At 41.5% G+C, this 24,969-nt stretch overlaps 4 protein-coding genes and 1 long non-coding RNA gene across 7 annotated transcripts; 4 read left to right on the top strand and 1 right to left on the bottom strand.

The window, feature by feature from the left end:
* Positions 1-49: 49 nt before the first annotated feature.
* LOC116197226 (probable 3-hydroxyisobutyrate dehydrogenase-like 2, mitochondrial) lies at positions 50-2,927 on the top strand. 3 transcript variants are annotated; one of them, XM_031527301.1, is made up of 3 exons: positions 50-501; positions 633-1,145; positions 1,694-1,927. In XM_031527301.1, exons 1-3 carry the CDS (start codon positions 99-101, stop codon positions 1,738-1,740), a joined length of 963 nt encoding a protein of 320 aa, XP_031383161.1. In that variant the 5' UTR covers positions 50-98; the 3' UTR covers positions 1,741-1,927. The 3 variants fall into 3 exon arrangements, with proteins under 3 accessions (XP_031383161.1, XP_031383162.1, XP_031383159.1); XM_031527302.1 differs by lacking the exon at positions 1,694-1,927 and adding an exon at positions 2,026-2,927 and having other exon boundaries at positions 51-501; XM_031527299.1 differs by lacking the exon at positions 1,694-1,927 and having other exon boundaries at positions 51-501; positions 633-1,379.
* Positions 2,928-4,571: 1,644 nt separating this feature from the next.
* On the top strand, positions 4,572-11,449 carry LOC116196099 (phosphatidylinositol 4-phosphate 5-kinase 8-like). Its single transcript, XM_031525648.1, is given in 11 exon segments — positions 4,572-4,880; positions 5,598-5,798; positions 6,170-7,249; positions 7,526-7,693; positions 8,240-8,405; positions 9,184-9,259; positions 9,262-9,293; positions 9,377-9,564; positions 10,348-10,496; positions 10,632-10,800; positions 11,043-11,449. Coding segments are annotated over 10 exon segments (2,328 nt in total). The 5' UTR covers positions 4,572-4,880; positions 5,598-5,781; the 3' UTR covers positions 11,326-11,449.
* A 145-nt stretch (positions 11,450-11,594) lies between these two features.
* On the bottom strand, positions 11,595-13,313 carry LOC116196100. Its single transcript, XR_004154756.1, has 2 exons — positions 12,595-13,313; positions 11,595-12,444 (listed from the first exon to the last, which is right to left on the bottom strand). It is a non-coding gene; the product is annotated as an uncharacterized LOC116196100 (long non-coding RNA).
* A 3,046-nt stretch (positions 13,314-16,359) lies between these two features.
* Positions 16,360-19,003, top strand: LOC116197912 (transmembrane emp24 domain-containing protein p24delta3-like). Its single transcript, XM_031528186.1, has 4 exons — positions 16,360-16,673; positions 17,783-17,989; positions 18,461-18,537; positions 18,655-19,003. The coding sequence occupies exons 1-4, from the start codon at positions 16,452-16,454 to the stop codon at positions 18,797-18,799; spliced, it is 651 nt and encodes a 216-aa protein (XP_031384046.1). The 5' UTR covers positions 16,360-16,451; the 3' UTR covers positions 18,800-19,003.
* Positions 19,004-21,276: 2,273 nt separating this feature from the next.
* On the top strand, positions 21,277-22,827 carry LOC116193948 (transmembrane emp24 domain-containing protein p24delta3-like). Its single transcript, XM_031522685.1, has 4 exons — positions 21,277-21,339; positions 21,807-22,013; positions 22,486-22,562; positions 22,680-22,827. The coding sequence occupies exons 1-4, from the start codon at positions 21,277-21,279 to the stop codon at positions 22,825-22,827; spliced, it is 495 nt and encodes a 164-aa protein (XP_031378545.1).
* Positions 22,828-24,969: the final 2,142 nt, after the last annotated feature.

The following is a 24,969-nucleotide window of genomic DNA, read 5'->3' as shown; positions in this document are numbered from 1 at the left end:
CTGAATTTTTTGCTGAATTAGTATTTTCAGTTTTCCGGCTTTTTTTTTCCCCCTACTTCTTCGTAGTCTCGTCATTTCCATAGTCAAGTAACGCGATTATGGAGACTCCCTACCCGAATCCCATATCTCCCTCGCAGACCCGGGTCGGATGGATCGGCATCGGCGTTATGGGCGCTGCCATGGCCGGCCGACTCCTCTCCGCCGGCTACTCTCTCACCATCTACGCCCGCACCCCTTCCAAGGCCTTCCCTCTAACTTCCCGCGGTGCCCACTTCGTCGACTCCCCCCGCGGGGTCGCCGAGCGGAGTGACGTCGTCTTCACCATGGTGGGTCACCCATCGGACGTTCGATCAGTAGTCCTGGACGAGGGAGGGGTCCTCTCCGGGCTGAAACCCGGTGGTGTGGTCGTCGATACCACCAGTAGCCACCCAGGCCTCGCGCGAGAGATCTTCGCGGCGGCGCGTGAGAGAGTTTGCTGGGCGGTCGATTCGCCAGTGTCAGGTTAATCTGGATATTTCATTGGCAAAGTTCTTACTTTTTGGAATTTGAATGGGACTCTAGGATTAATTGTACTGTTCTAGATTGACTGAATTGCAATAACGCTAATTAGTAATTGCAACAATGTATATTAGGCGGCGATATCGGTGCTAGAGATGGAAAACTTGCGATATTAGCCGGTGGGGATGGAGGGGTTGTAGAGTGGCTCTCCCCTCTGTTCGAACTAATGGGTAAAGTCACTTATATGGGGGGACCGGGATGTGGGCAGAGCAGCAAGATCGCGAATCAGATTGTGGTGGGCGCTAACCTGCTTGGGCTGAGCGAGGGGCTGGTGTTCGCTGAGTGGGCGGGGCTTAATGTTCGGCAATTCATGAATGCAATTCGAGGCGGGGCTGCTGGGTCGAAGGTGATGGAGCTATTCGGGGAGAGGATGATCGAGAAGGACTTTAAGCCTGGTGGGTTCGCAGAGTATATGGTGAAGGATTTGGGGATGGGTGTGGATGTTGTTGAAGGGGGAGAAGATGAGAAGGTCGCAGTCCTTCCCGGGGCGGCATTGGGCAAGCAGTTGTTCTCGGCGATGGTGGCAAATGGGAAAGGCACCTTGGGCACCCAAGGTCTTATCAGTGTGATTGATAGATCAATGGCAGGTGATTTTGTTGCTTGTTGCATCCATTCGATTCTCTCCTACAATGTTTGGTGATGTGGTATGGTAATGTACTGTAAGCCAGGAGTTGACATACGATTTTTATATATGAATTATAATATGTATAGTATCGATTGTGAAATGGATGTTGAGCTTTGGCAGTTCTCTGTTGCGTAATAGATCTCGGCTTTTAATGAGAGTAAGAACTTAGTGTTGCTGAGCTTTTCTCTTTTCTGAACCTACTGGTGTGTCGGGAATTTTATCCTCTCGTCCCTTGATCCATTAGATTACGATAGCCGTGCTGCATAAAGCTGATTCAATCACTACTCTGATTTCCAGCTGCATTGCACAAAACTCTTTAGTTGCAGTTTTTAACTTTGCAAACAAGCTGGGTCATCTTATTTTCAAAATCTCCTTCACTTTAAGGTCGACTGCTGATCAAGTCTTGGATGAACTTTGTCACTGAAATTGTTGGCAAATTGGCAAATATCTCGCTGAATTACTTGAATCGTATGTAAAGGGAGAGATCGAACTTGTGATATTAATTGATAGGTACTCGATCTCCATTGGGAACATTCTGTCTTGAGGAAGAGTGTTGAGCGATCAGCTCGTCAAAAACCAAAAAGCTTTTACTTGTTGTCGGTAGCGTCAGCAGATGAGCAGAGAGGACACTGTTGGTCTGTTCAGAAAGGATAAGCATGAACCCTGTAATTAGTATGCGTTCTTGCAATTTATGGTGAAAAATTACGAATTGTGAAGCAGAACTCCATTGAGCTTCTCTGTGGGAGAAGACTCAAAGGAAAGAATTGTCTAGCTATTGTTTTCTCATTCCTTCTGTCAGCTTGAGTTCAAATAACAGGTGATCTCTTACCTTTCAAATGCAGGGCTCCGAATTTGTTGCCTTTAAGTGGTTCGAGAGTGTGATGTTCTTGTTTTCCATCTCGTACTTCCACTGGAAACTTGGGAAGCAGAGGTTTAGTTCCAGATATTTGGTGTCCTGCATTATGCACTTGAAGATACTATCTGGTCGTGTCTGATTCCACAAGCTATATCTCATGCCTGTATTATATTTTGAGATTCCAGCATTTGGTTTGTCACACTTTGTCTGTAGACTCATCAAGAATGTTAGAAGATTTTTGTCAAATTTGTAGATGCTCTGCCATTTCACAGGTTGTGGTCAAAGGATCATGTCCACTGCAAGGCAGCGATATCAAGAGATGCGATGGAGTCGAAAACATATAGAAGAACCGTGCTTTTATGCGGAAATATTGTTATATCCTCTTTGCTTTTCTTCATGTCAAACATGACCATATACGTGAAGAATGCTTGGTTCATTCCCAGTGGCATCTATGCAGCAAGAGAGTCGCAAAACCTGAGAGCCACGATTCGGCCGGAGGGGTTTTCTCGGAAGGGATGTGTTAACTACATAGATGGCAGCATCCAACCGGGAATTGCAATATGTTTGCGGAGCTCTGGGTCATGAAGGTGAGCCTGAGGATTCCATGGGAGGTCAGCACCGGTCTATCCTTCTGGAATCAGTCTCGGGAGGAACAGATAGAACCGTTGATAAGCACCGATGAGTCCCCACCCTAGCAGTCTATTGCAGGATAGCACAACTGTCACGTAAACTATATGTATAGTTACAGGAGGCAACTGATATGCCGTGCCGACTATCTCGAAGGGACTTAGCCTGCTTCTTGTTCTTGATGTGCATCGTATCGCGAATATAATTCATCTGAAGATTATACAAACATGGACTAATACTGCAGAATCAGTTTTAGATTTATTCTTTCTTTGCACGAGATAAAAATTTATGATTGGTGCAGGGAATATGGATGCCAATTGTGTTGATGTCATCGGCAGTTCATGTTTAATATGTAAAGTGTCATTTTCTAAACAGGCTTTGCATGGACTTACCTAACTAACGATGTCTCATTTCGCAGATATTTGGTGTAAAATAATTACATATTCATATGGTGGATTACGGAATCCACCCAGCGATAAAAATAACGATTTTAAATCAACAAAAGATTTGAAATCATAAAGCTATTGATTAAAGTCTAAACGTACCATTATTAAGAAACGAATCGAGCATCTTTCACAGAGTCACGAACTCGAACAATTGTTTTCCAATTTCCACACGTGTTTTTGACGCCATGGAGCCATCATGCATCGAGAATTGACATCAAAGGGGTTCAAATTTAATTTGTCGGGGCACGTGCGGCGCTGAGGAGGCGGGAACACGGAGAATCTCTCGCACGTGCGAGAACATGTCCGGCGGACGGAAAGCAACAAAACGATCCCACCGCATATGAGCTGGGCGTGACCGCACCCAATCGGAGCATTTTGGCCTCCTCCCCAGTATGCTTTTCTTGGCGCATCATTAAGCGCTTTATGCCCTTAATGGTCACAATCACATGCAGGCGAGAGCTCTAAATTATTTGCTAGGTCTCCCCCCTCAACTCGCACTATTTCGATAAAGCTCCTATAAAGTATTCACATGTACTGGATAATCCCGAAACTCTTAAGATGCCGCAAAGATATAGCCAAGTTTAATTGCTCAACCGTGAGTGTTTTCTGCCAAACGAGTAGGGTGAGAATGATAAAAACCTTGTGCTTCGCCGCCGCACAAAGGCAGTATTTTATGCAATTAATTCTTGCTCGAATTTGACTCGGTCGAAATAAGATGGCTAAGCTTAAGAGTGTTGGTCGTGGACAATTTAGAAAAGGAAAAAGAAAAAAAAAATTGATATAAGACACTTCTTACATAATTACTTGTTATTTGGTAAGCACATAATTGGATTACATTGTTTCTTTCGCTACTTACATATGCGAAGGCACATTGCTTGTAACCGCTATTGGAAAAGAGATCCAATCTCTTGGATTGATTATATATGGATGAAGACACTTACTCAAACAATGTACAATTATAGGAGCCAAATAATTACTTTTCTTGAATAATACCCGATTTCGCTATTGTTGAAGCCTTAACGATGCAGCCAATGACAAATCCACGGGGCTCGCTAGGTTGCGATCTCCCCCTTAGATTCAAGAAAAATTACAAAATTTCTTATGTATTATATCAAAATCTTCATTTTCTTAATAAAATTATCATATTTTGCTCCTTTAATTTTACGATTTACTGTCCCTCCTTGAATTGCAGCCGCTGCATGTTTTGCCTCCAATTGCTAGTCCTGCTAATTCGGTCATACCGGTCTTGTGTCGATAATTTATAAGGAGAAAAAAAATAAAGGGATTTTATCAAACTCGAATAGCTCATGGATAAGCAAAGAATAGTTTAGAGGGCCCCATCGTCGATTAGAAATAGCTAAGGGTGCCTTTAGCAAAAACCTCGCATGTGGGTCCTAACGGTCATCGGCGTCCCAATTGGCGCAAAGTATCAGTGCCCGGAGGCAGTTGCCTGACACGCGGCAGCAATGAAATGGTAACTAAGTTTCTAATGAAAAGCTAAAGCTTGAGCCGAAACAGAATGATAAACAGTGCGATAATGGCGATAGAGAGCGAGAGAGCGAGAGAGGGCGAAGAGTGAGAGAGAGAAGAACTGTCGTAATCAAAATCGGAGGATATAGTGACGGCGACGGTCGGCAAAAAACCATTGAAAATACGTGAAATTCGGTGTCGCTTGACTGTGTTCTGTGGTTCTGTCCAGCTTACTGCTCGGGGGAGATTCCTCTGAGCTCATGTTTGGGAGGGAATCTGATGTTCCGTAGCTCCTGAGGTGAGTTGATGAGCTGCTGTTGTTGATGGTTCTCTTGTTCAGGTTGGGAATTTGTCAGTGTGTGCATATATATATATATTATTTGGAAATAAGAGGGTTCTGTGAGTTACTGATTGATTATTTTTTTGGCGCCAAATTGGTCTGAGAACACAAAATCACGATTGATTTATGGGAATATTGAGTTAAAGGATTCAATTTGGATTTCAATGAGCAAGGTTTAGCTGAAATATGGACTCTGCAAAGTGCAAATTCAACGGGGTAGGGTCTCTGCTGAATTGTGAAAATAACGAGCATCGCAGGATGAGCTCGTATGAATTGAATATACCTTTTCTTTTGGTTTTTTGGTCCATTCTGCCAGTGAAACGCATATTACTGAAAGTATGGGATAGATTGGATATTGAGACCTTATCTTTATTGGTGGGAGTTTTCGGGGTTATAAAGAGGATCATTTGGTTGAAGGGATGGGCTTGAGAGTGGCCATATCCCGGGGAAGGAAGTACGAGGTGTATTTTCAGCTGAGAGAGGGAGATTCATTATCGATTTTATTTTTTAAGATAGATGACTATAGAAATGCTTTGAGTTGATAGTCTCAAAGAACACTGATTAAGGCAGAGAACTAAATATTGGTTTTTTTTTTTCCCATGTTTATCTCTTTCCTATTGCTTATTTTGCTGCTTTAATTGTTGCTTCTGGACTAACTAAAGGCTGCTCATACAGGCATTTGTTGGCCCAGTGATGTTCAATCGTTTTTAAGATTGGAAGATTTGGACGATGTGTGTTAGTGGGCATTGTGGGAGCTCTAGGTGTGCTTGAATGATTTGTTAAAAGATAAGACAAGGTATCTTTGATGGGATTTACTGATGCGATAAAAATCAGCTAAGTCTGGTGTTATGTACTTGGCATGGCGGATACAGAAAGGTATAATTTGCTTTTTAGCAATTTTTTTTCTTTCATAAAGTTTGAGCTAGCAGCTCCACAAGATTCCAACCACATTATTTGCCTGGATCTGTCTCTCTCAGCTTGTTTCCTTTGCAAATGCATCTTGTTCAAAATACTTGCTGTTGAAAGTGTAAAAAGCATTTAATACTCTGTATGCAGATTATTTATATCTATTTCTATCTAATTTCAAGAATCTTGTGCTCTAGGGCTTCTGAGTAAATCTATGAATAATTTTTTTCTCATTGAAATTCCTTACTGATAGGATGCTATGTTTACGGACTAAGATCCCTCGACTTTTTTTCTTTTGCTTGGTAAGAGAATTACTTGTTGAATTTTGATCTTGCCTGCAGGTTTGATGAGAAGGCCTTCTCCAATGGAGATGTGTACAGAGGTAATTTTAAGGGAGAGCTTCCTCATGGAAAAGGAAAATATACATGGTTGGATGGAACCTATTATGAGGGTGACTGGGAGGAAGGAAAAATGACGGGGAAAGGGCAACTTGTCTGGCCTTCTGGGACAAGATATGAGGGGGATGTTTCTGGGGGCTATCTTCATGGTTATGGAACTTTTACTGGAGTAGATGGTTCAGTGTACAGAGGGGCCTGGAGGATGGGTGTACCGCATGGTATTGGGAGGAAGGAGTATTACAATTCAGAGATTTATGAAGGTACATGGAAGGAAGGGATACGTGAAGGTAGTGGTAGGTATACTTGGAATAATGGAAATACCTATACGGGAAACTGGAAAAAGGGGAAAATGTCTGGCAGAGGTGTTATGAAATGGGTTAACGGTGATATCTATTATGGATTCTGGTTTAATGGATTGAGACATGGATCGGGGATTTATAAATTTGCAGATGGCAGTTATTATTTTGGGACATGGAGTAAAGGTTTGAAGGATGGAAAAGGAACATTCTATCCTGTTGGAAGCAAGCACCTACCTCTGAAGAAATTGTCCAGTTTGGGGGAGGATAGTGGAAATAATTTGTTGTCTCATAGTCCATCGTTGACTTCAGAGGAATCTAAGGCTTTGAGATCCAGTGTACATCGTAGTGTTTCTGAGAAAGTTATGATTGGTGGACTATTGAGAAATTCTGGTAGAATTTCGCATAGGGCAGTTTCATTGGATGAAAACTGGAGCATGGTGGATCCTGGCAAAGAATTTACTTCTGATGACGAGTCATGTATAGTACCTGATGTTCCCCATGAGGCTCAAAGTGAGATGGGAGATGACAGTACTGTAGTTTATGAAAGGGAATACATGCAAGGAGTCCTGATCAAAGAGAAAATCAGAAAGAATGCAAAACCATTGGCTAGAACTAAACAAAAGAATAAGTTTCCAGGAAAAGAAGCACAACCAAGGTCCTGCATGGCTTTTCCTATCAGAGACCGGAGCTACTACTTAATGCTCAATCTGCAATTAGGAATCAGGTAAAAACATTTCCGAGCTGAATACTGCTTTTTTTTACATATAATATGGAAAGAAAGGTCTCTTTATTGTGAACATAACTTCTTCTCTTGTTAAATTAGGGGGTGCAGGAGTCAGTCAGACCTTCTTTTAGTGTTTCTTTATTCAGTTGGACTAAAGAAAAATGTTCATCTTCACTTTTGGTATTGTTGTGAAGTCTATTTAGGTTTGCTTATATATATATATATTTTCAAAATACATTCTTTGCACATCTTACTGGATCCAGTGAAACTTTACAGGTACACTGTTGGCAAAATCACACCAGTTCCTATGCGAGAAGTCCGATCTTCTGATTTTGGTGAACGAGCTAGAATTAGGATGTATTTTCCCAGGAAGGGCTCTCAGTTTACACCTCCACACTATTCAATTGATTTCTACTGGAAAGATTATTGCCCAATGGTGTTCAGGTAAACTCTTTGTACATGATTTCAGAAATGTGGAAATGTAGAGGAAAAAGTGATAATATTAGATGATTGGGATATACATGATAAACAATATCTGAGTGTTTATATGATGAAACAACGCGGAGCTCTTTCAGTCAAACATATTAGTTCACAAGTTTTCATTTCCTTTGACACAATATGTTGAAGGTTGAGGATCAGCTCCCTAGATGATGGAAAGTAGAAAAACAAGCCTATGGTTTTAAAGAATACATCCTGAAATTTGTAAGTTGATGTCTGTTAACTCATGCAACAGTTTGACCAGAAAAAGATGGGTTATTCTGCCGTTATAGATGTTATCTGCAGCAGCTGCTTAGATTACATGTGTTTCTTATTCTCCAACGGTTTGGAAGAGCTTCTCTTGATTGTGCCCTTTTCCTTCTTTTCTGCCTTGTCTGTCCAGTTTCAGTGAGTGACAGATAGATGCAATATGATATTGATAAGCAGTCTTCATTCTCTGAATGCAGCAACATTATTTTAAGTCTCCTAGTAACCTTGGAATTCTATTTCCAGGAACTTGAGAGATTTGTTCAAGTTAGATGCTGCTGAGTACATGATGTCCATTTGCGGTGATGATGGTCTAAGGGAGCTTTCTTCTCCAGGAAAAAGTGGCAGCCTCTTTTATCTCTCCCATGACGATAGATTTGTCATCAAGACTTTGAAGAAGTCCGAGTTGAAGGTAATTACACAGAAAAAATAAAAATAAATAAAAATACACACACACACACACACACACACACACACACACATATATTTATATATTTTGCTCCCTTTTATCTGGTCATCTCTGACGTATATAATATTAGCATGTGACATTTTCCTATTTCTGAATGTTGATCTTTTATTGTATTTCAGCACTGATATTTTATATGATGTGAATGTGAGATATCCTATCGTCATACCCCTAGAAAACAAGAAGAATTTATTGAGAGGACTCTGTGGTCTTGCCAATAACATTCATGGCATCAATTGCATGATAAAGATCCATTAAATACCTGGCTTTATGTGCATCTATAGAAAACTCTCCCTGAAAGACAAAAGCAAAAGTCCATAAGTAACATTTCCATGGGTCATAAGCTTATTTCAATACCTCTGACACTTCTCTATTCCTTCCAGGAGTCAAAAGGAGTCGAATAATTTATGCATTCTCTCGTTATGTCAGATTTCGTCCAAGGGAGTTGCCTGAGTTTTCAAACTTGTGTCTTGGGATGGAATGTCAACTGACACCATAACTATGATCTTATCTAGCTGATGGAAAACGTAGGAGGCGGCAAGACTTTGACTTAGATTTAATGGCAATATCTCTCTTGTGATTTAAGTTAAGGTTATAATCATAACTAAAGTTTAGCAGCCTTTCAATTAAGCCAGTTAATGTGGCTGATTGCATTTTTGGTGAAATTTAAACATATCCTGCAGAACAACAGTATGAATTCCCTGGTGGTTTTGTTGTTGTTCAGGTTTTCCTCAGGATGCTGCCCAACTATTATGACCATGTCAAAGAACACGAGAATACTCTCATTACAAAATTCTTTGGACTCATCGAATAAAGTTAAGAGGTGGTAGAAAGGTATATGTACCTTGCTTAGTTTATCATTGGCCCTTTCTTATATACACGCAGGAAGAATGTCACTGTATGCTTTTCTTTTGCAGGTACGGTTCGTGGTCATGGGTAACATGTTTTGCACCGAATTAAGAATTCATAGGCGTTATGACCTGAAGGGGTCAACCATTGGGAGATGTACAAGCAAAGAGAAGATCAGCCAAAATACAACTCTGAAGGATCTAGATCTGTCCTATGAGTTTCATATGGACAAACTATTAAGAGAATCACTTTTCAAGTAAGTCTCTTGTTTGATGATACTCAATAATGCTGCCATTTCTGTGCCACGATATTGGTCGATGAACATGCTGGTATGTTGGGGCCGAGGCTCCATGATCTAGGCTTCTTACAGAAAAGTTCTTATCTGCTCTTCTACGAGTTTCAAGATGTCTTTTGACCCTATAAATCCTTTGGATTTTGAAGCATTTTCCAATTCTCAGGTTGACGACCTATTTCATTTTAGTAAGGTCACAAGAGCTTGAGTAAAATCACATATTTGTAACTCTGCCCTGAAGAATTTGTAATTCTGGAAATCTGATAGTGGAGCTTGAAAGAGAGATCTCCCTAAAATAATACATCATCAAAGAATAATAATTTGGTTTACTGTCTTTGCATGTCAGTTCTATGAGACTGAATGATAAAGTGAAGAAACTGTCTGATAGGCTTTACTGTTTTCGTAGGGGAGGTTACATAAGATCAATGCTTACTTCTGTATCCAGTTCATAGGCCTATTCGATGTTGTACGTGAAGAGAGCTTGTTGATCTCCTTGCATTGGGTTCTTTCACCTTACTTCTGATATAGGAGGCTCTTAAGGAAATTACTCGCAGTCACCGCTCTGCGCAAGCTGTGGTTAGCGAGGAACTTTAGCACTTATAGGCTAGTGATTTTTGTGAAGCTTAGGGACCTATATCTGTATGTGATATCCCGTATCATTTTCTTTTTTCTGGGGAAATTCAGCTTGGGGCAAATTGATTTTTCTTTGCCCTAATTATCAGCAGAATTCTTCTGTCTCTCCTGCAGGCAGCTTGCTTTAGATTGCATGTTTCTGGAATCTCAAGGGATCATCGATTATAGCCTCCTGCTGGGTTTACATTTTAGAGCTCCTGAACATCTGAAGGCACTCTTGGACACGCCTGATGCTAGCATCCAAGAGAACTCATCTGTTGATGGTCAGTATTACCTTTGTCATTGGTCTTGTGCTATGTGTTTGATCTACTTTTTCTGATAGAAATTGTCTGTGTATTGGTGCCGTTATTTCATTTTTCGAATTCTGAACGATCTGCAATCTGGATTCTTACCGATAGGTGTGAACTCACAGGGGGAGCCGGTGATTCCTCCGAAAGGCCTGCTCTTAGTGACCCATGAACCAAGCTCTGTTGACACTGCACCAGGTCCTCACATCAGAGGAAGCACTCTGAGGGCCTACTCTGTTGGTCAGAAGGAAGTCGATCTTATACTGCCGGGTACTGCAAGGTGGCCTCCTCAACCTATAATATTGTAATTCACCTCATGTTTGTACAATGCGCGCTCACACATTTGCTGATTTCTTGCCCCTATTTGTTTCAAAGGTTTGAAATTTAGTTTCACTGTGTGTTTTAACTATGGCATTTCAGTTGCCTCCTTTCGTATTTTTCACTCGCTCCCTTCTTAATACTTAAGAGTGCGGGTTTATCTGAATGAACCGATCTTAGATAGCTGCTCTCACATGAAATCAGATTGCGGGTACAGCTGGGAGTTCACATGCCGGCCCAAGCCAACCGTAAGCTTTCGCAGGATGAGCCTGAGTCAGCAGAAGTCGAGCTCTTTGAGGTCTACGATGTGGTCCTGTACATGGGCATAATTGATATATTGCAGGAATACAACCTCAAGAAGAAGGCAGAGCACGCTTACAAATCGCTACACTTTGACCCTCTTCAGATTTCTGTAGTTGAGCCGAAACTCTACGCCAAGAGATTCATCAACTTCTTGGAGAAAGTTTTCCCAGCCGATCGGAACTGAACCGATAAAAGGTGTTTCCTTCTCTTGTAATATTATATCTGCTATCTTTAATTTGTGTAGCTGCCAAAGGTCTTGTTTCTTCACATTGACATAAGAGAAACTCATAATTTTTTTTTTCGGACGATTCTGGTTTTTCGTATTTTTGGTGCGAAATCTCTCTTTATGCTGCATTCTTAGATGCCTCGGAAGACCATTTTCTTGTATAATGTGATTGATTTCACCACGATTGTATCGTCAGGAAGAATTGAAGGAACTACTTAGAACCCGCATTACAGCCTCAACTAGTCTGCCACAACTATAATATCGATACTGCGCCATACAGAAGATGCTCGAGCTCCTTGGGCTAAGATTGCTAAAGAAATACATATGCATACATGAGTAGACTGCTACGTGGATCACGCCAAGCACGACAACATAAAACCTAAGGATTATTGTGAGCATTCATTTCAAATTACACAATAAAAAATAACGACTAGAAATTACAACGTACAGATCCTTTGCTGATGGTGGAGAGCATGATCTTTCCAGGAACTATAAGGCACCGTATGCCAAGCTGTTCTCTGAGCTCACAGTTCCAGCTACGGCTCGGTATATATGGTACATAATTGCACCTTTTAACTTCAGCGGCAGAGAATTTGCTGCAAAAATGGCTAGCAAATTCGAATTGGATGAAAAGAGGATGGAAAGTAACCCTTCATCCATAACTCGCCTCGCCGGTTTTTGTTGTCCAGTTTACTTTGCTGAACAATTCAGCAGCAACTGTGTCGTGCTTAGTTATAACCTTAACGGTAATATAGAAAAATAACGCAAAACTTAGCTAAAACTTGCCAAAATGTGTCGCTGAATCTGGTGCTGTACTGAACCATTCTGTCTTCGCTGCATGGCACTCATATACAACAGCATGACGATATTGATAGGATGAAAAATTAGAGATCGACCTTGAAAATGAATAGAACATGGGGAAATGTAAATAAATTATAAAAGATAATTAAGGAGTTTTTTTCTGACTTTCAGACTTACCGAGAATTATAAGACACCGACACGTAACTTTCACCGTCCGCCTCGCATATACGATATATCTTCGGACAGAATTGCCTTCTTCCAATTTCTTTTTTCGTTCTTTGGTGTTTGAACATATATAGGAAATATATGAACAGAAACAAAAACAAAAAACTAAAGGTTGATCAGATTAGCTATATGGTGGAATGTGATGAACACGACCGGCAAATAGATACCGATACCGAAAAGTAGTGGAAGAGCAGAACCTACCACAAGGAGAGAAGAAAATTGGCAAGTCGATGACACGGGGTGAATTCAGATCGGGGCAGAGATCAAGCCTCTTATCTGTTTAAGGCTTCAGAAGCACATGTATATTGCGAAATGTAGGCGAACTTGACACGAGATTCACGCATACAGGCGGAGAGAATTGTTGGGCTGACGGGAATGAAGCCTGGTCCGAGATCATACAAAGGCTCCCCTCACTATCCATGCTATATATACACACATGGCTTTGATCAATGGCTTTCGTCCGGGGCATGGATGATCTCGAGCCAAACAACATTCCCATCAACCTCAATCTCCGAGACCACACTTCTGGTGTCCCGTTAGCTCAACAGAATATCACGCAAATGACGGAAAAATACGCGATTCCTTCAACTTTGCCTTCAAACAACGGTGACTACCGAGGAAGAGGAGAGATCCAAAACTGACTTTAATCATCTCGAGTTTCAGATCTTTCCCCGGCCCGGCCTGTGGCTACCTAAGACATTCATGTCAGCGGGATCTTTCTCTATATGAAGCTTCAGAAACCCTAATGGTTGACTGCATGGGATAAGGGAAGCTGTTGAGAAATATTAGCACAACCCTAACGACTGCCGGGAGGCCTCTTTATATGGGGAGAGAAGTACTCATTGATTTTTGAGTGCGACTCTTTCTCCATTCATTGAATACTCGAGCGTCTATGTATATAAAATGCTTCAAATTTTAATTCTTTTCCCGAGGAATGAATTATTATGATATATGGACCTCTCTATATATAACATCCAAAAGAGAAATTAGCCCTAGTAAATATAAACTAATGTTGGACGCGATCATGAATTTTAAAGTAACTTCCACGCCCCGGTTAAGTCATCAACGCACGAGTGAAGATTAGTCTCGCTAATATGGTGAGTGCACTTCTGTATCGATTCGTTATACTTCTGCATTCATTCGATTTTAAGTGAAGAAAAAGTTCTAGTCTATCCTCCTAATAATCATTCTTAAAAATTCTTCACTGTCTATCGATTGGAGTGCCGGTGAATACTGTAGTACCCAATATCGACACCGAAAAAGAGAACCTCAATTGAAACATATATCATATGTGGGAGTTGTACATTTTTTCTTCCGTTCATCATACTGAAATTATTTGGGACTATTCGTTACTCAATGTATAAAAATTTCCCGTTGACTCTTTGTATTTCTTTTCTTGATAAGTATATTTCTTTTTTCTTTTTGGAAATGCTAAGAAAGTTCCTAAATTTTGGAGTCTTATGAGGAAAAGTAATAAGCCTATAAATTAAAGGCTATACGACTCCTTCCTGTCCATAGCTGCTAGCCTGCTACTATATTATTGCCCCCCTTTTTTTTTTGCTCGATACTTATTCTAGTCTCCTCTGGGAATTGCGTTGCTTTGCATATTGACCTCTTCTACTTCCAGGTTAAGGACTATCTATTACTTCGGGTTTAATAACTGCACCATAAACGTGTTTCTCGATCCCAAAAAAATGATCTAAATGTATCTCCTGGTGCCCAAGTTGCCAGTTAATATCTCATCTACACCAACTTTTGTGGGCTAAATAGGATGATGCCGGTCGGATTAGCATACGTCTTGAGGCATTCAGGAAACCTAACATATATGGTCTCTGTAGGACATCTTAGCCGCCATGTCTAGACCAACCATTGGAGCAAGCAGCAATAGTGGCAGGTTTAGGATCGAGAATTCTATATCAATTACTATCGGTTGCTGCAGATGCTTTGTACCTTCATGTACCATTATCTTCTAACCTTTTTCTTTTCCCTCCCTTGAAAACTGACTATCCAACATCGGCAATGTACAAATTCGCAGCATTTGGTTGTGTGGTACCATCGTTAGTGGGTCAAATTAGAACAATTCGATATCATAAAGCATTCGAACCTCGCTAGACGATATTCGATAACAAATCAATACGTTGGTGGAGCACAGAATCGCCGTGTTTCCTCCCATAACAGCAACTCAAATTAGATAAATACTCAAAACTACCACTGTCTATTTCATAGCCCCGTGAATTTGGATAGGGAGGAGGAGGAGTCAATTGTCAGCTGAAACAATGGGCGGACCCCGAATAGAGAGGAAACGAATGCCCGCATTCAATGCCGTCCTCCGCCACCCGGCATGCCTCCGTCGGCGCGTGCAAACTACGCTCCCACTCACCCCCAGTAGTCGAGCGGGAAGGGAAAGCACGGGCAACCGACGCGCGTGGGCACTGACAAGCAAATCACCCTGACAGGGGTCAGGAGAGCGTGGGGCCCAGTCCTCCGATGGAGACGTGAGACTGAGAGTCAAATAAGGTCAATGGGTGGGGGGACTGCGTTTGGGTTCACGCGCCGGGGCGGTCGGACTTCTTCTGCCGAGACTAACCACCACGTGTAGGAGTTAATGCTGGGATTACGACGGGTCACTGTGCGCTCGAGGACAGGCGTCCACGTGGGATAATATCGTTGGTTGAGAGGTCTCGGTAGGGGCCCAGGGCATGCAATCATGACTTAATGATGAAAGGGGTGGGAGACTGGTAGCTGTACCCTGCGTGCGTGTTTCCGACTGTCACCGCAGATCTCACACGGAAGCGGGACCCACCTGTCCTTTAATCTTAATGCCCGGGGGGGAAAATGTTTTCAAGAGTTTTCTCCGGAGAGCAGTTTCACGGTTTCCTTATTTATGCATGGCAAGCGAAAACAATTTTCCATTCATTAACAATATACGATAGCTCGACGCAGCAACTGAGTGATAAGAATGTCCATCCACAGGATTCGCGTAGTTTACAGTCAATGAAACTTGCGTTGCGCTCTAATTGCAGATGGGAAACCGATTGATCTTAGAGGTTAATCTTATTAGATGAAAGCGCGGTTCAGTTTTACTGCGAGAGTATAGTTGAACACATCGTTGTTGTCCAAGATCGATACAGAGCCCATGCATTTCACTTTAGCCCACCCTGGGGGCTGGTCCAAGTGGTTCGATTTTTTGATGTTTCGAATGACAAAGCCCATAATTGGCCCAAAATTAATTTACAAAACCAGCTCTTTCAGTGTCACATGACGTGGCTCAAAAAGGCCTTACGTCCAATGAATGTTCTCAGCCCAATTCGGCCCATATGGGCGGACTCGGAGACAAGCCCACCTCATTGTTCTCTATTATCTACTGTGGTCTGAACAGATATGAACCGGGGCCATATCATTTTTTTACATCTTTTTAAATTAAAATTTGAGATAATTAATAGTGAAAAAAATATTTTTTTTTAAAACTGCAAGCGGGTCTCGATAATTGGTTGAGACTAATATTTGCTCGGGTAATGATAACCACGATATAGTTCAAGTGCATATTATCTCATGTACTGTACATAGAGTCACTTATATGTGATGGACAAATAAATGCATCATTTGGGTAGCTAATATTTTTCGAAACACGAAAGTGGCAATTTAGTTCAGATTTATTGCCAAACTGAATAATATTTATTCTCTTGAACTCCTGCCAACTTCTTAAATACATTAAATTCCAATATCCACCAAACCAAAAGGTTGACTTTCTCCGTCGATTTTTTTCCCTTAAATTTTAATTTAATTTTCCCTTTTTTTCATGTTCAAGAAACGGAATTACATTTACACCCTCGACACGCCATAACCCAACCAATCAGAATTCAGCATTTCGTGGCCCCACGAATCCTATTGGACCGTGACGCTTACTTTCTCACAGTCATATTCAAACAAAAATTGAAAAATAATATTAACGTAAATGATCGAGGTCGACAGAGAGAGGGAAGAAGTTTAGAGGGAGAAACGCTTTGCATTTTAGAGAGAGACGCGAGCGGGGAGGGAGACGGAGACGGCGCTTCGATATGGGGAGGAGAGCTCCGGCGGGCCTGGGGGCGGCGCTTCCGCTGATCGCGGCGTTGCTGACGTTTCATTTCGTCGCGGATGAGGCGGAGGCAATATGGCTGAACGTGCCGGCGTCGGGGACGAAGTGTGTGTCGGAAGAAATCCAGCACAACGTTGTCGTTCTAGCTGATTACGTGGTCGTATCGGAGGATCATGGCCACTATCCCACCATCTCAGTCAAGGTGAGCTGAACCGGGGCCGATTTGATTTTTATTCATGCGATATTTGTTCGTGAGATCTCAGGACTCTCATCGTTGATATTAGGTAGCACGAACTGGGTCTCTGCTGATGGTCTGTATTGAGTGTTCGAGAGCTTGCGATTTTGTTTTGAAAAAATAAAATAAAAAAAATCCTAAAGGTTTTTAACAGGCGGGGAATTTGGGTTTTTGTCGTCTGCGATCGCAATCGCATGGACCGTGGAGCTCACTGATGTTTGTAATACTTGGAGTTAGGCAATCATGCAAAATCAGAGCTCCATATTTGGCTTGGTTATGGAGGAATTGCATTTTTCTGCTTTTAACCCGACATTGGTAGATATTGCGGATTCTTGTAGGAAATAGAAAACTGTTGACCTAAAATTACAGGCAAACATCAAGCTTACGTAGAACAGTCACAAAAATTTACATAGAAAATTATGACAGAGAATGCAAAGTCATAATTTTTGAAGTACTAAAAATCGAGGGATGCTTGTAAATGGCTCGACTCGGTGTGGAACTTCTCTGAAAGCAAATCAAGTTTTTTATTCTTCCATAGAATGTATGCGATGGCTGCCTCCTTTGCCAAGCAGAAGCAAGTTCTAGTTTTCAGTTTTCGAAAGGAACAAGTCCGTCTTCATGTTTGTTGTTATCATATAGTATCCTCTCAAAACGGTGATGTAAACTACCATATTTACCCAGTAATCTTGATAAAGGCCTTTCTTTACTACATGAGGCCAAGCTGTCCTGCCATTTGCTTTTGATGAATCAATATCTGGCATAATTTAGGAGGATTAAGTCTCATCTGATTGTGATGTCTTGATTAATGATGTTGTTATGACACTAGTCTACAAGATTAAAACCGTCGTGACAGAACCAAAGCATTTCTGTGTGTCATGTGTGGTTGCTTTCTTTTCCGTCGACCGTACACTACAGTATCCTTGCCCAGAGAACTTTTTGATTTCCCCTTCAATTGGAGAAGCATAAGCACTGTAGTTTCTGGAGTACACAATGTGAACCTCCAGAGACAATTACTGGCTAGTACATCATTTTGTTCTTCATTCCATTGATGATGTAAAGAATGGCTACTTTTATAGGTAACATCACCATATGGGAACAATCTTCATCACAAGGAGAATGTAACCCATGGCCAGTTTGCATTTACTAGTGACGAAGCTGGCAACTATTTGGCATGCTTCTGGCTTGATAACCAAAATCACGGTGAAGTAAGCGTTAACCTTGACTGGAAAATTGGAATTGCAGCAAAAGATTGGGAGTCAGTTGCAAAGAAGGAGAAGATCGAGGTAAGCCACCAATGACATACCATTCACTATTTTGACCTAGAAGCAGCAATCAATTACAAGTCTATCATTCTTGGTTCTTCAGAAATGCATGTGATGGCCTGGGTAACCCCTGCGGGATTTCTTCATTAGTAACTTCTGTATGTGATGTTAATATCGTCAGCTGAATTGCTAGTACCATGAATGGACATGTAAAATGACTGATAAAAGTTGGTGGTCCTGTAGAAATGATATGTTCATCCCTAAAGTAAAGCTAGTAGTAAAATGCCAAAATAGTTTGTGATGACCAGGCATCAAACGGTGCTAATATGAGAAAAGATAACATAATAAGTGATATTAAGGCTTGTGCAGCAGAGAAAAGGCTGTAATTGAAAATTTAGAAGGCTGTCTCTCCAATTTCAAGTAGTTTCTAGCATAGTATTTACACAGATTCTATTGTTTGGATAATAATCAAACTGTCCTAATTCTTTGAAGGGTGTGGAGCTGGAGCTCCGGAAACTCGAAGGTGCAGTCGAAGCCATCCATGAAAATCTACTCTATCTCCGGGGCAGGTAGTGTTCATAGTTTTTCCTCTTTATTAATTTTAAACAAACATTTCCTTAAATTTCTTTCGACAGAATAATATTTATATCAGAATCTGTTTCTTCTTGTTTTTGAATCCCTTGCAGAGAAGCTGAGATGAGGGTGGTGAGTGAAAAAACAAACGCCAGAGTTGCTTGGTTCAGTATCATGTCCTTGGGCATCTGCATCATCGTCTCGGGTCTGCAGTTGTGGTACTTGAAGCGATTCTTTCAAAAGAAGAAGCTCATCTAAGTTTTCACTGTTAGTGTAGATACCTTTGTCTTCCTTGAGGAAAGGAGAGTTGCCCTGTTTTTCTCTTTTCTTATTTGCACATTTTTAATTCAAATAATTTTTAACTTTCTGATTAGTGTTCTTAGAAGGGAATTTTGGTGTTTCTAGTATACAGTAAGAAATAGTATCATTGCCTGGCCACTTAAATTCGAAAATCTTCTGTCATATCTTGAGAACCCCCTTCTCATATCCTGCGATTTGACAAACCAGTAAGAAAAACAAAAAGGGAATGGCCATGTAACAGGAGTGATTTTTCTTTACCGAAAGATCCATGACACTGCTCCAACTGACTTTGATGGCGTCGACTCTGGATTGAGGAGAAAATGATTCGCTGGATACAGCCTTACGATTGAAAAAATGAGTACAGAAAGCAGGTATTCTTTCCCTCACCTGTAAATGTTAGTAGAATGCTTTGAAAACAGATGACTGTACCACAATTGTTGATCGGAACTACGACAGAAGTGTAAGATCAAAGCAAAGCATGCGTAGGGAGGGCGAGAACAAGCCTCAAGGCGATGGACAAAGATCGCGAGAGTTGTTCCTGGACTCGATCTCTGTCCTTGTTGTACTGTAACAATATCGGTGTAAAAGCTTCTAAACTTGTAGATGAGGTCGGATAAGTCGGTTCTACTTCTGTCATCAAGCTGACCAGAGCGGAAGCAGAATCGCTAGGCTATTCAGATACATCGCGTACTTAATCATGAGTTCAAGATTCTCTAATTTCGGTCAATGCCGAAGACAATGTGATCAGCACCTCCTTCAAACGTGGGAATGCAATGCCCTGAACCTGCAGAGCATAGTCGAAGATACCCATACCTTATTCTCGAACGACTTCGTTAGCACATTTTAGTACTTGGAGAGAAAAAGGTGCTAGATTTGACCGGCTTTCTGTAGCTAAAGCTAAACATTTTTCCTGTGCGATAAGACCATTAATATCTGAGATGAACTCCGGTCATGTACTGCTCATGCGAGTTGGGAGGTGGGAGCAAAGTTGGAGAATCACTCGTATGGTTGAAATCTATCTAAATGCTAAATGCAGGAAGAACTTCATAACTCGCCCTCTTGGAAGACTCGAACATGGAGGGACCGGGAAATCTTCCCTGCACTTTCAGGCCATTGAGGCTGTGAGTTTGTACCTGGAAATGAGTTTTCCATGCAATTGAATTGGATGGTTTTGCAGATCTCAGGAGCAACCTGAAACGGCTCAAAACTACAGATGCATTTTGAAACCGCAAAAAAAAAAAGCCTACATTCTGCTGCTGGAACAAAAGCTTTGGTCGAGAATGTCGGGTGCTCACAGCATCATGCGGTGTGTTCTTCGCGGAAAGGACTGCGAGCTTGTGGTCGTTAATTTCCAGCCTTTCAAGCTTCGGATGATTCCTGAAGAAATCAACAATATCAACCTGGAGGGTTGGACGGGATGGACCAATGAAGTTGCTGCCGGCCATCTTGAGATGCTCAACCTTGTTCGCTGATCTCAGCACCTTGCTCATTTTTCTCCAGCACCAGGGGCAAACCGACGTGGAAAGGTACTCGTGTGCGGGCAAGCCGCCTCTTCGATCCAATTCTCGCACTCCTGAAACGATACCAGAAGAAAGAGTTAGCTTAGACTCTTTTATGGAAAGTCCCCTGAAGGGTATCTCTTATTGTTTGTAAGCAATTCCGGAATTTCTTTGGGCTCAGAAAGAATGTTTGGGTAAAAAAGAAATTGCCGATCAGGGTATGTAGCAATCTATGTGTCCAAGATAGAAACATGGAAGTGATTTACCCTTTGGGTTAGTGATCGAGAGAGACCGCAGAGAACCGGTGTTAGAACCGATCCACGAAGCCTCATTGAGGAGATCTTCGGGGGGGAGGCGCCGCTGACGGGAGTTCTGCTCATTGTCCGGATGAGGCAGCAATAGGGCGACATGGTCCTTCTGCAGCGGGATATCACAGGCTTGTTAGGTTTGAGGCATGGCCACATACCATACCTTCGCTTTGTTTTTATTATGTATTTTTCTAAGTTTTATCAGATTAGATATTAGAGAGAATGGGACTCAAAAGTATTTATATTTTTGCTTAAAAATTTTTTTGATTATCCTAAAGGAATTACGGGAATTTGGGTTTTTGTGTCTGCACGCTCTTTTCATGACAATGAACAGTTTGTCAACTTGGACTTGGTTTGAAAATCAAGTCATATTTGGTGTTCTCAATTGCATTTCCTTTAACCGACATTGGTAATTTCGGTTCTGTGGAAAAAAACGTTGACCAAATTACGGCAAACATAGCTTCCCCTTAGAAAGTCACAAAAATTTACATAGAAAATTATGACAGAGAATGCAAAGTCATAATTTTTGAAGTACTAAAAATCGAGGGATGCTTGTAAATGGCTCGACTCGGTGTGGAACTTCTCTGAAAGCAAATCAAGTTTTTTATTCTTCCATAGAATGTATGCGATGGCTGCCTCCTCCTTTGCCAAGCAGAAGCAAGTTCTAGTTTTCAGTTTTCGAAAGGAACAAGTCCGTCTTCATGTTTGTTGTTATCATATAGTATCCTCTCAAAACGGTGATGTAAACTACCATATTTACCCAGTAATCTTGATAAAGGCCTTTCTTTACTACATGAGGCCAAGCTGTCCTGCCATTTGCTTTTGATGAATCAATATCTGGCATAATTTAGGAGGATTAAGTCTCATCTGATTGTGATGTCTTGATTAATGATGTTGTTATGACACTAGTCTACAAGATTAAAACCGTCGTGACAGAACCAAAGCATTTCTGTGTGTCATGTGTGGTTGCTTTCTTTTCCGTCGACCGTACACTACAGTATCCTTGCCCAAGAACTTTTTGATTTCCCCTTCAATTGGAGAAGCATAAGCACTGTAGTTTCTGGAGTACACAATGTGAACCTCCAGAGACAATTACTGGCTAGTACATCATTTTGTTCTTCATTCCATTGATGATGTAAAGAATGGCTACTTTTATAGGTAACATCACCATATGGGAACAATCTTCATCACAAGGAGAATGTAACCCATGGCCAGTTTGCATTTACTAGTGACGAAGCTGGCAACTATTTGGCATGCTTCTGGCTTGATAACCAAAATCACGGTGAAGTAAGCGTTAACCTTGACTGGAAAATTGGAATTGCAGCAAAAGATTGGGAGTCAGTTGCAAAGAAGGAGAAGATCGAGGTAAGCCACCAATGACATACCATTCACTATTTTGACCTAGAAGCAGCAATCAATCATTAGTCTATCATTCTTGTTTCTTCAGAAATGCATGTGATGGCCTGGGTAACCCCTGCGCGGATTTCTTCATTAGTAACTTCTGTATGTGATGTTAATATCGTCAGCTGAATTGCTAGTACCATGAATGGACATGTAAAATGACTGATAAAAGTTGGTGGTCCTGTAGAAATGATATGTTCATCCCTAAAGTAAAGCTAGTAGTAAAATGCCAAAATAGTTTGTGATGACCAGGCATCAAACGGTGCTAATATGAGAAAAGATAACATAATAAGTGATATTAAGGCTTGTGCAGCAGAGAAAAGGCTGTAATTGAAAATTTAGAAGGCTGTCTCTCCAATTTCAAGTAGTTTCTAGCATAGTATTTACACAGATTCTATTGTTTGGATAATAATCAAACTGTCCTAATTCTTTGAAGGGTGTGGAGCTGGAGCTCCGGAAACTCGAAGGTGCAGTCGAAGCCATCCATGAAAATCTACTCTATCTCCGGGGCAGGTAGTGTTCATAGTTTTTCCTCTTTATTAATTTTAAACAAACATTTCCTTAAATTTCTTTCGACAGAATAATATTTATATCAGAATCTGTTTCTTCTTGTTTTTGAATCCCTTGCAGAGAAGCTGAGATGAGGGTGGTGAGTGAAAAAACAAACGCCAGAGTTGGTTGGCTCAGTATCATGTCCTTGGGCAACGACTGCATCGTCGTCTCGGGTCTGCAGTTGTGGCACTTGAAGAGATTCTTTCAAAAGAAGAGGCTCATCTAAATTTTCATTGTTATGTAGATACCTTTGTCTTCCTTGAGGAAAGGAGAGTTGCCCTGTTTTTTTCTTTTCTTATTTGCACACATTTTTAATTCAAATAATTTTTAACTTTCTGATTAGTGTTCTTGGAAAGGAATTTTGGTGTTTCTAGTATACAGTAAGAAATAGTATCATTGCCTGGCCACTTAAATTCGAAAATCTTCTGTCATATCTTGAGACCCCCTTCTCATATCCTGCGATTTGACAAACCAGTAAGAAAAACAAAAGGGAATGGCCATGTAACAGGAGTGATTTTTCTTACCGAAAGATCCATGACACTGCTCAACTGACTTTGATGGCGTCGACTCTGGATTGAGGAGAAAATGATTCGCTGGATACAGCCTTACGATCGAAAAAATGAGTACAGAAAGCAGGTATTCTTTCCCTCACCTGTAAATGTTAGTAGAATGCTTTGAAAACAGATGACTGTACCACAATTGTTGATCGGAACTACGACAGAAGTGTAAGATCAAAGCAAAGCATGCGTAGGGAGGGGCGAGAACAGCCTCAAGGCGATGGACAAAGATCGCGAGAGTTGTTCCTGGACTCGATCTCTGTCCTTGTTGTACTGTAACAATATCGGTGTAAAAGCTTCTAAACTTGTAGATGAGGTCGGATAAGTCGGTTTCTACTTCTGTCATCAAGCTGACCAGAGCGGAAGCAGAATCGCTAGGCTATTCAGATACATCGCGTACTTAATCATGAGTTCAAGATTCTCTAATTTCGGTCAATGCCGAAGACAATGTGATCAGCACCTCTTCAAACGTGGGAATGCAATGCCCTGAACCTGCAGAGCATAGTCGAAGATACCCATACCTTATTCTCGAACGACTTCGTTAGCACATTTTAGTACTTGGAGAGAAAAGGTGCTAGATTTGACCGGCTTTCTGTAGCTAAAGCTAACATTTTTCCTGTGCGATAAGACCATTAATATCTGAGATGAACTCCGGTCATGTACTGCTCATGCGAGTTGGGAGGTGGGAGCAAAGTTGGAGAATCACTCGTATGGTTGAAATCTATCTAAATGCTAATGCAGGAAGAACTTCATAACTCGCCCTCTTGGAAGACTCGAACATGGAGGGACCGGGAAATCTTCCCTGCACTTTCAGGCCATTGAGGCTGTGAGTTTGTACCTGGAAATGAGTTTTCCATGCAATTGAATTGGATGGTTTTGCAGATCTCAGGAGCAACCTGAAACGGCTCAAAACTACAGATGCATTTTGAAACCGCAAAAAAAAAAGCCTACATTCTGCTGCTGGAACAAAAGCTTTGGTCGAGAATGTCGGGTGCTCACAGCATCATGCGGTGTGTCTTTCGCGGAAAGGACTGCGAGCTTGTGGTCGTTAATTTCCAGCCTTTCAAGCTTCGGATGATTCCTGAAGAAATCAACAATATCAACCTGGAGGGTTGGACGGGATGGACCAATGAAGTTGCTGCCGGCCATCTTGAGATGCTCAACCTTGTTCGCTGATCTCAGCACCTTGCTCATTTTTTCTCCAGCACCAGGGGCAAACCGACGTGGAAAGGTACTCGTGTGCGGGCAAGCCGCCTCTTCGATCCAATTCTCGCACTCTCTGAAACGATACCAGAAGAAAGAGTTAGCTTAGACTCTTTTATGGAAAGTCCCCTGAAGGGTATCTCTTATTGTTTGTAAGCAATTCCGGAATTTCTTTGGGCTCAGAAAGAATGTTTGGGTAAAAAAGAAATTGCCGATCAGGGTATGTAGCAATCTATGTGTCCAAGATAGAAACATGGAAGTGATTTACCCTTTGGGTTAGTGATCGAGAGAGACCGCAGAGAACCGGTGTTAGAAACCTTGATCCACCCGAAAGCCTCCAGTTTGAGTGACTTGATCTTCGGGGATGTGAGAGAGAACGCACAGCTGGCAAACGTGGTGAGTTCTATGCTGCATTGCTCCGGATGAGGCAGATCAATCAAGGGCGACATGGCAACGATAGAAACGTGAAAGTAATATACCCGTCAGGTTAGCAACCGACAGAGACTGCAGAGAACCAGTGTTAGAAACCATGATCCACGCGAAACCCCTCAGAGTGAGTAACTTGATCTTTGGGGACGTGAGACGGAACCGGGAGTCAAACATGGTGA

The sequence above is a fragment of the Punica granatum genome, chromosome 2 (assembly GCF_007655135.1).
Source record: "Punica granatum isolate Tunisia-2019 chromosome 2, ASM765513v2, whole genome shotgun sequence".
Taxonomy (NCBI): Eukaryota; Viridiplantae; Streptophyta; class Magnoliopsida; order Myrtales; family Lythraceae; genus Punica; species Punica granatum.
Note: the sequence above shows the minus strand (reverse complement) of the source record. Positions and strands in the feature narration are given on the sequence as shown.